Below are 15760 nucleotides of genomic sequence, written 5' to 3' on the forward strand. Positions count from 1 at the left end.
GATGAAGGCAGGCAAATTACGCGCACCAAACAGGGACTGCGCCGGCAGAGAGACGCGGGGGTCTGCCACTCCCCTCGCCGGACCCGGGCACCATTGACCACCATCACAGATGGCCGGAGGGAGATTCAGTTAAGAAAGCAGCAACTAGGCTGCGGCGCCCCGGACCAGGCTGTGCAGCTAACGGCCCCCAACCCTGCCAGCGGCAAACCCCGGGACAGCGCCACTCACCAGTCACGGCAGCCAGGAAACTCAGGACCAGCAACCGACAGCGTGGGGAGTCCAGGGACAGCGCGGTCCCGGAGGAAGTAGGAGCGGCCCTCCCGGGAGCGTGAGCCCAGTGCCGACCGCAACCAGCACTTCTCAGCCGAGGAGCCAGGTAGGAAGGCGGGAGGTTGTGCAGGCGATTCCCCCAGTCGACTGGAGTCAGGAAAGCATGTTAGGGTGCAGGAGATGTGCAGATGCCTGGCGGATATTTACGGATTGAGAAGCTTGGTCGGCAGAGCCCACTAGGAGTGTGGCCACCTTGCAGCGGGCCAAGTCACGCACCCAGCATCACTCACCTTCACCACAACATCACTCAGCACCACCACAGCATCACTCAGGAGCACCACAGCATCACTCAGTACCACTAAAGCATCAGTCTGCAGTGCCACAGCGTCAATCAGCATCACCACAGCAACAGTCAGCACCACCACAGCCTCATTCAGCAGCACCACAGCACCACATCATCACTCACCTTCACTACAGTATCACTCAGCACCACCACAGCATCACTTAGGAACACCACAGCATCACTCAGTACCACCACAACATAACTATGCGCTACCACAGCATCACTCTGCAGCACCTCAGCATCACAACAACATTAGTCAGCAGCGCCACAGCAGCACTCAGGGCCACCACAGAATCACTCAGGGCCAGCACAGCATTACTCAACGCCACCACATCATAACTCAGGGCCAGCACAGCATCACTCAATGACACCACAGCTTCACTCAGTGCTTCTTACACTTTTTAATTACAACTTCTTAGCGTGCTGCACAGCAGTCACACTTCTCTACATCACACCTTAGATTCATTGGCAAAGTCAATAGCTCTACACTTAAAAGGCGCCTCAATGCATTTCCAATAGGTCTCGCCTTTGGGACATTGTAAGTGTTTAGTTATCCAGCACAATATCCTTCATTAAACAACATCAAGTGTTGCATGGCTAAACACTTATATGATCCCAAAAGCGAGACCTATTGGCTATGCCAATGCTTGTTTATCTTCCTCCCCGCTCTGCACAGGACTCCTCAAAGACATTACTTATAATCGGGGCCTGTGTATGCTTTCATTGTGAATCGAGCACCTTTTTCCTTTGTACTTGAAGAAAAAAATATCTCCCCCTTCTTCAACAATCCACTGCCACCGTGAAGTAGCACCTGTAAGAATGTATCTTAGGGTGGCTTGGCTGATCAGCTAAAAGGTGGGCAGTATGCTGATAGCTAGTATTCTAACCACAAAAATAGTAAACACCATCGTTAAGAAAGGTGAATATATATAGCACTGTGAATAACCTCAACAGCAGACATTTCTAAAAGCTGACATTCAACCATCCGCCATCACCCATGCCATAATACAGTGCAGGCAATTTCTCACAGTGGTATGAAAAAAGTTATTTTTTCTTTTTATGGTAGCCTAGAACATTTTGGTTTTTGGTTGGTATAGAACATGACCCAGCCATCGTAAGTATTGTTTCAGCTCTGGGTAAGACCTTGTTTTAGGACTCTGTTCAGAACACTTTTACCTTCAAGGGCTATTTTCAGCTAATTCAAATTAAACAATATTGAATATAAATTAAACTTTCAGGGCGCATATAAAACGGCCAAAAATTCAAGCAGTAAACCAATTGTACTAAAAGAAAGTGTGAACAACCTTTACCTAGGCCAGAGATTCTCAAACCAATGGTCTGGGGACCCCTGAGGGTCCGTGACAAGAGTCTGCAAATGCTTGCAGCAACAAAAATATTAACATATTAAAAAACGCATAAAACTAAAAAAGCAAAATTGAAAATGTTCAACTGTTCTGTAAATAGGAAGAAATTTAAAATTTGAGGCAAAAAAATATGTTTGCGTACTCAGGTTGATTTGTGAGAGCAGTTCAACTGCATCAAACACAATAGAGTATGGACGGTGGGTTGCTTCACTTGAACTTAGAAAAACCCTAACCTTCCCATTAAAATGAAAAGTTTGATATTGTATATATGTTTGTGAGTTAAATAAAATTTTTGAGTATTTGTTTGATGATTGCTTTGAGGTTCAAGTCATCTAAATTGCATAGTGCGGGTCACCGGATTCCATTTTAAAGTGTGTCTGCATATAATAATTTTTACAGGAAGAGTACCCTGTAGTCTCAGGCACGCCCCGTAGCATTATGGCACTAAGGTGAGTGTCTGGCACACTTTAGCTGAAATCAGCGCAGGTGCTAGGGAGGGTAAGGTGAGAGCAATATCTCTGGAGATATGGCGCTCTCCTACTCCCTCCCTGTTACGCAATGCAGCACAGCACAGCGTTTTTTGCTGCTACATTGTATATGTTCCGTTTTTTTTGTAAATCGGCACCCAAATTTGCATGCTTTGCCTTTATTACTAGCTTCTCTCAGATAGATTTTGCAGGTTTGACCTGCTGGAATCAATAGGGTAAAAACTGTTTGGGTCTGTTAATTTTTACACAGCTCGCAACCCCAATCCGTGTGCAAACCATTGTTAGTGCCTCAACTTGCCTTCCTGGTCTCTGAGCATGGAACTCCACGCATTCCTCACTACAGTGCAGTTTAACCGAGGAATAAAGCAAAGAACATTATGTATGTCTGTAAACCAAGGACCCATCTCATATTGCACTCCTGGGCGTGTTTTTTTGTAATGTTCTCACAAAGCCCAGCTCCGGGTGATTAGTTTCTGTTGTTCATTATGTTGTGCGCGGATACGAATAGGGTGATAGCTTTCTATGCAGTACCTAGGTCAGGAATGTTATCTATGCGCATGTGATATGGAGGGACAGGCCCTTCCACGCAGAAGAGCTGATTTGTTTCTTCGAATCGCAGCCGAGAACGGTGGCGGCTTAAACTGGATTGAATACTGTTTGCACTTGTTCAGGGACAGTTTATCTTTCCGCAGAAGCATCCTGGTAGTGATGTCAAGGCTCACGCTCTGAGCGCGGGACGAGGGATTAATAATCACGGTCGTTTCTTTTATTATCCATTTCCTGTCCTTTCTGCGTGCGCAGCTGTGCACGATCTTTGGACTTTACCCTGCACGTGAAAGGCTTTCACTTGTAAAACGTTTTACTCTGGACTGGTGTCAGCACGGTGGCAGGGCCATGGGGCCAAGTAGGGCCACATTAATGAATGTCACTCGAGCCCTGGAGCTTTTTACTGAGCCTGCAGAACCGTCCTTTGCTCTTTTTTCCAACGCATTGTTCTAGCCTCCAGCCTCCCATCCCCAAATCTAGGGGCTTTTGTCCATGAGCAGAGATTTATGCTAGTCTAAGGGCACATCATAAGGGCTGTCACAGGGGCACACATTTTCGAGTAGTGAAGTGTGGACAGTTGATCCTTCATTAATACTCATTACAACTGGACTTATTCGGCAGGGGGGACACTAAATTATGCATCAAGGTTGTCTAAATTAAGAGGCAAGGAAAGACAAATTATGTGGTACAATGTGCAACATTTTTAATACTTTTAATTCATTATTTTGTCATTTTACACATGGTAATGCTCTCTGATGAATGATTTCTCCTCATCAGTATCAATTTTACCACTAAATACAGAGCTAAGCTAATTAAAGATGACCAGTTAACCTTTGCCAAGAGCCTTCCACTGCACGTGTATACGTCGCCTCATTTTTAGTAACTATTGATACGTCTGAGCTAACATCAGTTTTTTTGTTAAAATCTACAGACTATGCAGCAATTGATAGATTATGTGGCAAATGGGGCCAATCCATAAGTATGCAAAAAACGACGCAGCCACAGAATTGCATAATTCCATTGGCCTTACTTAAAGGGAAAGTGAGAAGTCATATTCTAGTTTGTGGCAGCAGGGTGAGACTTGGTAATACTGGCTGCTGAATTCTAAGGTGCTAGTGAAAATCAACCCATTGAAAGAGCCTTAAAGGAGGGGTTGAATCGCAGCTTAACCTCATGGTAAACAGATTCTCATGCACCAGTTCACTGCTTGGGTGCTGCTGAAACCGAGACTTCACTTTTACCGCTGAGTTGTGCTGAGCTCCCCTCCCATTAAAGGTGGTGTCCTTGCTGCTTTCCACAACTCCTAGTACTTGAAGCAGCCACTTCTCTCTTCACTATATCATTCATTTCCAGGACTCCCGAAGGCAGGCTGAGATGTTGAACCCGCCTTGATATCCTATATGTTCCAGGGTGATGAGTGAAACATGTTTCTGGGAATTTAAAAGGAAATATCAATCCTGCACTCATATGTGGTGTTAAAAAGTGTCAAACTCCCAGTCCTTTCAAAACCCGGTTTGTTTAATATATAACATGATTATTACATTCTCCTGATGAAGAGTGATTTTTCTTCACATAGATTGGCTATTCTGTCTTTGTAATTTGAATATACGAGTATCAGATAGGTCTCCTTTTTTTTCACCTTGGCGCCTCTCCACTTTCTCATACCACGCACATTAACATTTGTGTGGAACATCTCTATTACAGTTTGTTTTAGACAAATGCCCCAGTGTAGGTCTCGATAAGACCCTAAAATATCTCATTTGGTCGAAGCGCATCAACACCACCAGTAGAAGAAGGCTTAACAAGCCATCTTTGAATTGCCTCAGATAAGTGGGCTAGGAGTTTATGAACTGTTGCCCTTGGTCAAAAACTTTGCTCCCTGCAGTAGCAGCCTTGGTATAATGGTTAATGTGGTTACCAAAATTAGCTCTGAACCTTGACACAAACAAAAACTTTGGGATAAGATACTACTAATGTCTTTGTGATCGACTTTACTGTTCTTCATGACATTATGTTTTCTATTTCACTAATTTTTGCACATTTCTCAGTCATGGTGTTGTCAGTGCAATGATATATTCATCCTAGTGAAAACACTTTAATTTATCTTTCTTTGTTCTGTTCCTGCAGTATATCTGCATGTGTATTTATGCCTGTTTGAATGTGGAATGCCCGAAAATATGAGTTTATTTATTCAGTGATTTCACTAATGCCTTGATTGCCCATTCAATGTATTACATAGTTCAAGCTCCTTTGCTCTCCGTATTATAACCAATGTATTAAAAACAATTCTAGTCCAGTCGGAGTATATTTATTTCTCAGTGCATTGTATTAGGCCCAACCCTCTATGGCTTAACAAATTACAATCCTATTGCTTCAGGAGATTGGTGATCTAGGGCAACAAGTTGATGTGTAGGTAAAGCACGGTCCTCAAATAACTCAACTGCAAATCCACAGGGACTGGCTCCTACTGCCATTTCTTAGGGGCAATTCTGGGCAATCACTGCGCTGCTCTCATGCTAGAAAAACCAGCATGAGAACAGTGCCTTGATTGGCCTTAGCGGGCTGACTTGACACTCTCTCAGGCCCAGGGAGCCTGGGGCTTTTCTCCAACCCGCCTGCTGCAACACAGGCGGGTTGGTGAAACATGAGTCCGCGTGTCTGGTTGGCCATCCTAAGACGGACGCAAAATTGACATACGCATTTACAAGTGCCCAACACTCCTCCTCAAAGCGTGACGCTCGGCAGCATGGCCCCGTCCTATCCTCGGGTGGTAGTACTGAAAACTAAAATGGTTTTTTTTATTGTTTAACTTTTCTGTTGAGCGACACTCCTATGCCTTAACGGAGGAGTTGCCCCTGCTTGGGGGTCAAACAAACCTTTGTGGTTACAGCCAGCAGAGCTCCTTTCGTGTTCTGAACAGCATGCAATTGTTGGACACTCCAGGACCATCTCCTCTGCTAACTTAGCTATTTGTGAATGAGATATGTTTTAGTGGCTACATACGTTGGGAAGCATCTAAAATAAATTCCTAGAAGCTCTAACATAAGGCAGCCTAAGCTCCATGGAATAAACACCACCTTACCTATTAGAAATCCATCAAAGAAAACATTGTCAACGAGTTTCAGGTTGATTTCCCCAAATATAAATGTAACTCAATATGACATGACTAATACTTGGAAGGTCAACCATCATCTTGAGGATGGCATTTTGAAATAAGTCTGTGTTAGAAATGGTTTTTTTGGCAGGCTAGGGCATGTTCCAAAACCAGGAGGAAAACACCACTCTAGTCAGGATAAGGGAGGTACACTCCTAAAATTACCCCTGCTTACCCCCATGGTAGCTTGGCACGAGCAGTCAGGCTTATCTTAGAGGCAGTGTGCAAAGCATTTCCTAACAACCAACAGTAATACAGTGTAAGCACTACAAAAGGACACCACACCAGTTTAGAAAAATATCCAATATTTGTATATACTAAAGACAAGACCAAAAATGATAAAAATCCACAATTATCAAAGTACGCTTTAAAAACAGTTCCTTGATGTCGATAGCTCCATCCGGGGCTGTCACGGCGTTGTGAGCAAACAAATCCAAACAGTTCTGGCTGACTGCGGTGTCGCAGGCCAGCTACGGTGTTGGGAAGAACCGCAAACAGTACCTTTTAGAAATGCAGAGCGTCGGTGACCTCTCGTTTGGCTTCCGAAAACACGGCGACCGCAGGCATCGGTTGAGGAAGTCGGTGCAGGAGTCGTCGAGCCCTCGAAGTCACATGCTTTGCAGGTCGATTTCCTCTCTGTTGGGGTCAGGAGCACTGGTGTCGGCAGGCGTTGTGTGCTGTGGTGTGAAGTGCAGCGGTGCTGCGTGCTGTGCCCTCAGGTCGCTGTGCGAGCAGTGGCTCATGGCGGCATCAGATGGCGTCATCGGTAAGACCAGGATCGCGGTGCGAGATGAAGGTGGTGCTCATCGCAGAGCTGGCAGGTCACGGTGCAAGTAGCAGCCTCGTCGTTGCTGAAGCGCTGTTGTCGGCTGACGAACTGGAGTTGATGGCACCGCGTCAGTAGGCTAAGGCTGTGGTGTGTGATGAGGGCGGTGCGCAGTGTAACTTTACAACCGGTGCCCTTGAACCACTCTGCAAGCAGTGGCGTCGATTTCGGCTTGGAGTGGCATCGTCGGGGATACCAAGGCGTCCTCGTGAAGTGAGACAGTGTGGAGTGTGGTGCCCCCAGGTCGCGGTGCGAGCAACGGCTCGGTGGTGGCATCAGCAGGTGTCGTCAGTGAGACCAGGGTCGCGTTGCAGCAGTGCACTCTGCAGAGCCCAGGCTACGGTGTGAAGCGAGGTGGTGCGGAGTGCGGTGCCCACAGGTCACGGTGCGAGCAGCAGCTCGGTGGCGGCATCAGCAGGCGTTACTGGTGAGACCAGGGTCTCGGTGCGGCATTGCGGCGGTGCCCTCTGCGGTGCCTTCAGGACATGGAGTCAGCAGCTGCGTCGTAGACATCATCGAGTTGCTTTTCTTCTGTCACAGCACAAAACACACAGTCCCCAGTGCTGAGGGCAGAAGAGCTTGAAGTCTTTGCTGTTCCTGAGACGTCTTGAACAGAGGGCAAGCTCTCCCTCAAGCCCTTGGAGAAACTCACAAAAGTAGATTGCAGAAAGTTCAGTCCAGTCCTTTCATTGCCCAAGACAGAAACAGCCACTGTCGGCCAACACAGCACAGCACAAAGCAAAGTGGTAGTCCCTTCTCACAGCTTCTCCAGCTCTTCTTCTTGGCAGTCTTCTTGGTCTAAAAGAATTCTAAAGTTCAAGGGTCTGGGCCCCAATATTCATATCCCAAAATCCTTTGACCTGTTAGGCAGAGAGTGTCTGTGCCCAGCCAGAATCAGTTCTGCCTTCTCTGGTGTGAATTCCTGGCAGGAGGTGGAGACGGCATTGTCAGAGGCAGACCAGGCCCTTTGAGGTGCAATGAAATCTCCTTCACCTTCCCCCATTGCAGCCCAGGTCTATTCAGCCCTTTCCTGACCTTACCTAGACTATCTGGAGCCACTCATGCTCCCCAGCCTTCTGTCATCCAAAACCCAGACAGGCAATCCACATTTTAGCAGAGGCACACGGACTGACTGAGCAAGAAAATACTTACTTTCTAAAAGTGGTATTTTCAACCTCAGAATGTAAAAATCACCTTCACTAAAAGATGCATCTTTAGATTCTGAGTTCAGACATACTAAACCTTATTTTCCTACCCAGTTCCAACGACCTGATATGTTTATAAGATGTTATAAACAAACTTCCCATTCTGTACTATGGGAAACAGATAGCCCTGCAGTAGTGAAAAACGAAATGGGCTGTAATTCACTATCTGGACATGCCACACACACCAGGGCATGTCTTACCTTTCACATACACTGCACCCTGCTCACAGGGGTACCTTGGGCCTTCCTTAGGGGTGCTTGACATGTAAGAAAAGGGAAGGTTAGAGACAGGCAAGTGTATGCACTGGCTAAGTCGACTTGTCAGTTACAAACTGCGCGCAGACTCTGCAATGGTGGATCTGAGTTACCGTTGTAGGGCTACTCACGTGGGTGGCACTATCAGTGCTGCAGGCTCACTGGTAGCATTTGATTGACAGGCCCTGGCACACTCAGTGCACTTTAGTAGGGACTAAAAGTAAATAAAATATCCAATCATGGGAATACCAATCCATAACACAATTTACATAGAGAGCATATACACTTTAGCACTGATTAGCAGTGGTAATGTTCCCAGAGTCCTAAAACTAACACAAACACGTCAGGAAAAAATAGGAGGAAGAAGCAAAAAGTTTGGGGAGAACCCTAGAAAAAGGACCATTTCCAACAGCCTGTCACAAATGAAACTTGAAATGTTTTGTTGAAGTTCCAGCTGGTGGTAATCCACAACAGGTCCAGTTTGAAGAACGTTCCTTCCTCTTTCAACTGTGATTTCATAAATGCTGGTTTCGGGTGTATTTCATGAATGGGCGCATATGAATACAAATGCACAACATGCTGGTTTATGACTATTGTTATGGGACAGGTCCATTACCAATTTCTGGTGCTACTGTTTTGCCGCTCTTCAGGCTTGATGGCCTAATGACTTTCAAAAAGGTACTGTTGCCAGAGGTGTCCTTATTGCATGAAAGGGGAACTCATTTTTTTCTTTAGTCTGGCTAGTGATTTGCGTTCCTTTTTTTATGTGCCAGAAGACAGTCCCTGGCAAGTCTGTGCCATTGCCAGAGCGTGGCATCCTTTTTCTTTCCCTCTGCCTCTCATCCTGAAAAAAGATTAAAGTCAGATAGCTTGGGTGAAATCTTATGGGGGCACATGATAGAAGTGGTTGATTATGGTAACCTTCCAGTTCTTCAATTGGAGAGAGCGAAAAGCTATCTACAGTGTCCTACTTGAATTTCTCCTTTGCTGTAGGTAAGCTTGTTGCAAGATGAAACAATGAAATGTCAAAGGCTAACATTAATTGGCATGGGATGCACAAAATCCCAAGTTAGTAGGGATGAGTCATGCCATAGGTAGTCGGATCTAGTGTCGCAACAGCAAATATTTCGAGGGAGGAAGATTTGTTTTGATGGACCAGCTGAGCCAGGTACATTTTTTTCTTTCTCCGTCACTTCCTAGTTTGATGCACAGTTCTTCTCAAACATAGTTCATCATTGCAGGCGTTTATGGCTGGATTTCTGTGCACATAGCCATTCTCTATAGTTATGTATTGGAAAAGCAATTGTGCAGCTCGAGGGATGGATGCATGCTACTTTTGCTGGCTGAGGGACGTTGTTCCTATTCTCTTAATACTGAGGGAAGAATTAACGGGAGAAAATTACCAAGATTGTATTAACCTCTCATTGGCCATTGTTCCACTTTTTGTGCATACTAGTGACTGCTCCTTCTTATCTTTTAATTATACTGGAGTCCATCCTCTATTCTAATCCTTCTTTTGTCATCCATTCCTCTGTTTCAACTGTTGAGGTTTGTGAAAGTTGAAAGGGAGGGCTCTATCTGTAAGGCATACAACTTTAAAGCCATGGATTGTGAAGTGGAGTATGTAAATGTTCACCCCTACATTATGCATTCTTGAACAATGTGCAGTTACTCAAAAACGCAAGGGAAGTTCCACATTTAAGCATGAACACCTCATAAAACTTATTTTAACATACAATCTGTCCATAGTTCTATATTACAACATTTTCACAGGGCTTGTTGCCAGGCATGTACAGTTGGATAATCCTTTTCCAACAGAATCTTTAATTATTCTCACAGATTTGTGGTGGCAAGCTTTTCCATTAAGGCAGAACTTCCTTTCAAATCTGCCTTTGCAGCTCACACCAGGTGCGTTCAGCCTTTGCCTTGTTTAAGAACCAGAACTTCTTACAAGCCTTTATTATTAGGTAAACCATGCAACGTATGACCTTTCTCATGCACTGCCCCACTTGACTCCATGCCATACTGTATGTCTTATATATGCGCTGGGGCGTGTAATCACAGTAATATTTGCCTCTGCATACTGTAATTCCTTTCACTAAAATGTTTCTTTTTTAAAGTGATGCAAGGGTTTATAGAGAGATGAGAACAGTAGCTTCATGGATGATGTAATTTCTGATGGCATTAATGATGTAATTTGTGATATATGCTAAAATTACATGAGCAACCCTTCCTATTGAATATTTGTGGTTTCAAAACTCTCATTTCACATAAAAGAGGTATTCATTCGGAATTATTCCCCGTAATTCACAATGCTGAATTCTTTTGCAGAAAAGTTTGCCTCCCTAAACGAATATAAAAATTAAATTGAAGGTGTACACAGCATTGCTTATTTATTTCAGTAGTGGTTTAAAAAATAGACTTTCACAAAGTCAGTGCTGCTCTCAGGGTATTTAACTGCCACCTGACACGCTGATCCTTGCTAGCTCATCCTTGATACAAGCTTCTACCAATGAATCGTCCTCAGAGTGTGAAAATAACCATTGGAAACGCAGCAAAAAAGTTACATTGTCCCACGTTGCTTCTTTTGGTTTCTTCATATATGTCTTCTCACCTACTCTATGGTGTCAATATATTACATAAGAAAAGCTTATTTTTAGAAACCTGTTTTTAATTTATTTACAAAGACTCACATTTAAAATACGACTTATAATTAAACACATAGTTGCATAAATCACATTTTAAAAATTACCACTTTATCCCCGACAAAAACATACATTACTCAAAACATTGACAGACATATCTTTAGTCTCGGGCAAACAGTGAATACCAAACAAAAAACACTCAAATGTTCTAAACCTTTCTAAAGAGTACTAACAGTAATTAATAACTCATGTCATATAAAAAATACATAAAGAGTAACATGTTTAATATAGGCCTATATTTTCATCTCGGGCTTAAGACGACATTCATAAACTAGGGCTTCATTTATAAATGCCACCAGCACCTATTAATGGGAATATATGCACATATTACCCGGTTCCTCGTAATTTAATGTATTGTGTGATATTTTATATGGCATCATAAATACATTTATTTTCTGGTTTTCATGGTAAAAAAATACTTCACAGGGCTACGTGCAAATTATTAGTTGAAATTTGATACCTCACTCTACAGGGAATACCATTTTACACCCTTAATTACTTTACACCCCCTTGAACAATTTAACCCACATTTAGGGGTGTTCATAATTCTACTTTGTGTGCCTAATTTGTTGCAGACTCATCAAATGAGGAGGAGGTGGAGGTTCCAAAACACAACACTTTTCTAAGTTAAATAGAAATTGCAATTTTTGAGTTTCGCTGCAGGCAAATCTAATATGTTCTGAATAACACGTACCAATTTTCTGATACATGGTGGTGACCCTTGTTTCATTCTGTGCCTTTTCTTGATTAGGCACATTTTTGACCAGCTATTTTGAGTGATTACGCACAAATCAAGTGTCCTGTGTTGTATGTGTCCCTAACTCTTCATGATCACTGGCCAATCCTTCACAAACACCAGAAAGCCGCGACACTGCGCATGCTCAGAAAGGTGCATACACGTTTAAGGTACTGGTCACAAATGTTCACAAACATTGGCAGCATCCTAACATTAACAGTTGCGAAAAATGACATCAACACTTATACAAAACATTCGTTCTCTCTCTTGCTGTCTCCGGGTTACATTGGGCTTGAAAATCAAAGATGCTTTATGAAAATCAAACAAATTTGGTATTTGAAAAGCCTCGCCCTGGTTGTCCCAAGGTTCACACCTGCCAAATACTTACACAAAGTACAAAATATATTTTTTGTTTTTGTACATAATACATAGACCAGTGTTGCCAAACAACATCTTAAACATAGCAAATCATTAGCAATCCTAACTGTAATATACACCACAAACATTGGGGAAAAACGCATACTGTAATGCTTGTGAACATAAAATAAAACTACAGCAAATTTGACCGTGTCCTGGCAGTCCCAGATGTCACACCTACAACAAAAACAAACACTACGAGTTACAAATTATACTGTCTCCACTGTTCCCAAATACCAGCGAGAACACATCAACAAAGCGTAAACGATGCCAGGATAAGGGTTCTGCCTATGTTAGGGTGAACAGACATCCCGGATTTGACCGGACAGTCCCGGGTTTTCAAAAGCTGTCCCGGCAGATTTCGGCAACTTTGGCTCATGTCCCGGTATTTAGAGGGGGTCGACTGGAAAGAGGCACTTTTTCGGGTGTTCTAAAGCTGTGCTTGTTACCAGCTGTTATAAGTAAGCAATTTAATTCATAGGTATTATGTTGGTTGTAGAAATTAAATTTTATTTATTTTCTTTATCTTCTGTGATCCAATTTCGATGAGAGCGGTCATTCCGCGCGATTCCGTGGATGAAGAATTGTAGTCCTTCTTCTATTTTGGTTTTCGGTTCTCTAGATCTGGTCACCCTATCCTAATGCCTAGCAGGCCAGCCCGGCTATCAAACCCACTAGAGACGCATGCCTGCCACTAGCCATATGCTGTTCTAAAAACAAACCTACTATACAGCTAAGAAAATTCATCTCCAAAGGAGGAGCAGAGTCTCTGGCGCACCGGTCACATCACCAACTATCATTCACGATGTGCTCATGCTCCCGAGACACTACACCCGAGCAATGTCCCAATTATATAACTCCGCATAATGGTGTAATCTCGGGTATTTCACGAGATTGCACATCGTAACAACATTTCACCCGGGCCTGAAGAAGACCTAGTACCATAGACCGTGGAAGGCCAGTGGTAAATAACACAAGTCCACGCTGGGTACTAGTGACAGCGAACTGCTCCCCCCAAGACCTAGCAAATCGTTTTGTTTTATTTCAATTTGTAGGTGACATGAATACTTATTATGAATTATAAAGGTGGATTGTTTTTTATAACCCCTTTCGTTGTGGTCTGGCCCTAAATATTCTATGGGTAACAGTTTTTTTTCTTTTTGTGTTTCAGTGACAGCGGCCAGCCCTTCTTTCTTTATATCGCTCTGGCACACATGCATGTGCCGCTAGCCGTCACCCAGCACCGTGCTAACATGCCAAGGCGTGGACACTACGGAAACAGCCTGAAGGAGATGGATGACTTGGTTGGAAGAGTAAAGGACACAGTTGATAGCACCGTGAGAGAAAACACATTGATTTGGTTTACAGGTAAATACAGCTCACCCTAGCTTATGAAATTATGATTGTTTGTAGCTGACCAATATGTCTGATTGCAGCACAAACGACTGCTACCTTTGCAATTCACATTCTGAGAACTCGACGCCTTCTCCTCTCAAGCTTGTAAATGCAGGTTAAGCGATTTCCCCAGGACCCCACTCCGGCCATGTGGGGAATGGGTTTTTTGCCTAGGTTTCGTGCATCCAAAAGTCTGTAATCTAGACGCTACCCATAGTTTTATTTATTTATTTATAGTTGCTTATTTATATATTCCCAAGTATTACGCATGACTAACTTAGCGTTGGGATGCCAGGAGTAAAGGACCCTGAGCCGGAAAGAAGTCGGGTACTGCAGGACCGGCTTAGAAGTTAACAGATTGTGGGGGTGACAGGAAGAGCATTTTTAAGGTGGCTAGCATGCTATAACTGAAAAGCCTCACTGGGAGAAGGACCAGCAAATTGGCCAAAGCATTTGTCTGGTCTTATAAAATACAGAATGACCAGTACAGAGAATTCTTTGTTTGACTGCATGCCAATGAAAAGATGACCAATCACAGAGACTTGATATTGACCATGCCCACAGGCCAATCCTCTATGCAGCCTAGTGATAAAGCATATAGGGAGTTCAAGGTATAGAGCATTGCCATAATCAAAGTGAAGAATAATACTTTCAACAGTGAAGATGTCATATGTTTCAGAAGAGATCTTCTGCAAAAGCTTGAGCTGCAGGAAGACCACACTGGTTGAATTGGAGCGTCGCTAAGAAGTCGTTGTCGAAAATTATGGGGTTTTTGCATTAAGGATATGGGCAGATAAGAGCCTTAATAATTCCATTCTGAGCCTGTTCAACCAACAAGTTAGTTATCTTCCTGAACATAAAACCTCAGTCATTTTCACAAAATGATTGCCCATCCAGGTGTAGATCGTGGTGATAAACTTCCTCATGAGAACATTAGAACCATTTGATAGATGGTCAATTTTTAGCAAAAGCTCTTGGTGTTTTCTGCATGGAAGGGCACCTTAAATCAAAGCAAAGCACTGACCCCGGAAGGGATTGAAGAGGAAGATTTACTAAAATGAGAGCGATTGTAGACCCCCACGAACCCAAGCAAGTGAAGAGTTGTTCAAGAAAGCAAAAGGGGGGCAACAATGCCACCTGGATCCAGACACCAAGGAAAGACATGAATCACTGAAGAGCTGAGCCTGCAAAGCCAGCAGCATAGAGATAGCCAGTTAAGATACTGTGATCAACCCTGTCAAACGCAGTGATGAGGTCATGTAACAGAAGTTTCCATGCTAACCTTTGTCTCCTGAGGCGCCCATCTCCTTCACTAGGCCAGTAAGACTAACTCAGTGCCATGATTAAGCCAGAAACTGGCCAAGGCCAGTGTAAAAGATCATGGGAAGTCACTTGGCCAGATATGTTTCCATTAAAGGTGGACATGGGAAGCCAGGTGGCCACATAGTTTACCTTTAGGGGTGGATGGGATGGCCATGATAACCAAATGCCTGGATTTGCTAGCACCACTGGCCATCCACATAGGTAGAGAATTCCTTCATATTTGTGGCTTATCTCCCTTCAGTGAAGAGTTGGACCACAGACATCACAGAACCAGCCTGTAGAGTCCTGCTGGCCATCTTAGTTTTGCCAGGGGACCCGGTTGGAGGTGTTGGGTAGTAAGGGTGCTTTTAAGCTTTAGGGGTGGATAGGGGTGTTGGATGGTATGGTTGTTTCATACGGTTTAGGGGCAGGTAGAGGTATTGGATGGTAAGAGTGTTTTTAGGATATAGGGGTGGGTGAGGATATTGGGTGGTAAATGTGTTTTTAGGGTTTAGGAGTGGGTAAGGGTATTGGGTAGTAAGGTTTTTTTAGGGCTTAGTGGTGGCTAAGGGTGTAGGGTGGTTTGTGTGTTTTTAGGGGTTAGGGGCAGGTAGAGGTATTGAATGGTAAGGGTGTTTTTAGGGTTGAGTGATGGGTAGGGGTATTTGTTGGTAAGGGTGTTTTTAGGGTTTAGGGTGGTTATGGATATATGGTGGTATGGGTGTGTTTAGGGTTTAGGGGCGGGTATGATTATG

At 43.8% G+C, this 15760-nt stretch overlaps 1 protein-coding gene across 8 annotated transcripts in view; it reads left to right on the forward strand.

The window, feature by feature from the left end:
• Window positions 1-15760, forward strand: part of ARSG (arylsulfatase G) — a 2325381-nt gene that overhangs the window by 1758650 nt on the left and 550971 nt on the right. For all 8 annotated transcript variants that reach the window (XM_086930959.1, XM_086930958.1, XM_086930961.1 and 5 more), the window contains one exon: window positions 13480-13676. In XM_086930959.1, the coding sequence (XP_086787085.1) occupies window positions 13480-13676 (197 nt within the window). The remainder of the gene's footprint in view (window positions 1-13479; window positions 13677-15760) is intronic.

The sequence above is a fragment of the Lissotriton vulgaris genome, chromosome 7, assembly GCF_964263255.1.
Source record: "Lissotriton vulgaris chromosome 7, aLisVul1.2, whole genome shotgun sequence".
Taxonomy (NCBI): domain Eukaryota; kingdom Metazoa; phylum Chordata; class Amphibia; order Caudata; family Salamandridae; genus Lissotriton; species Lissotriton vulgaris.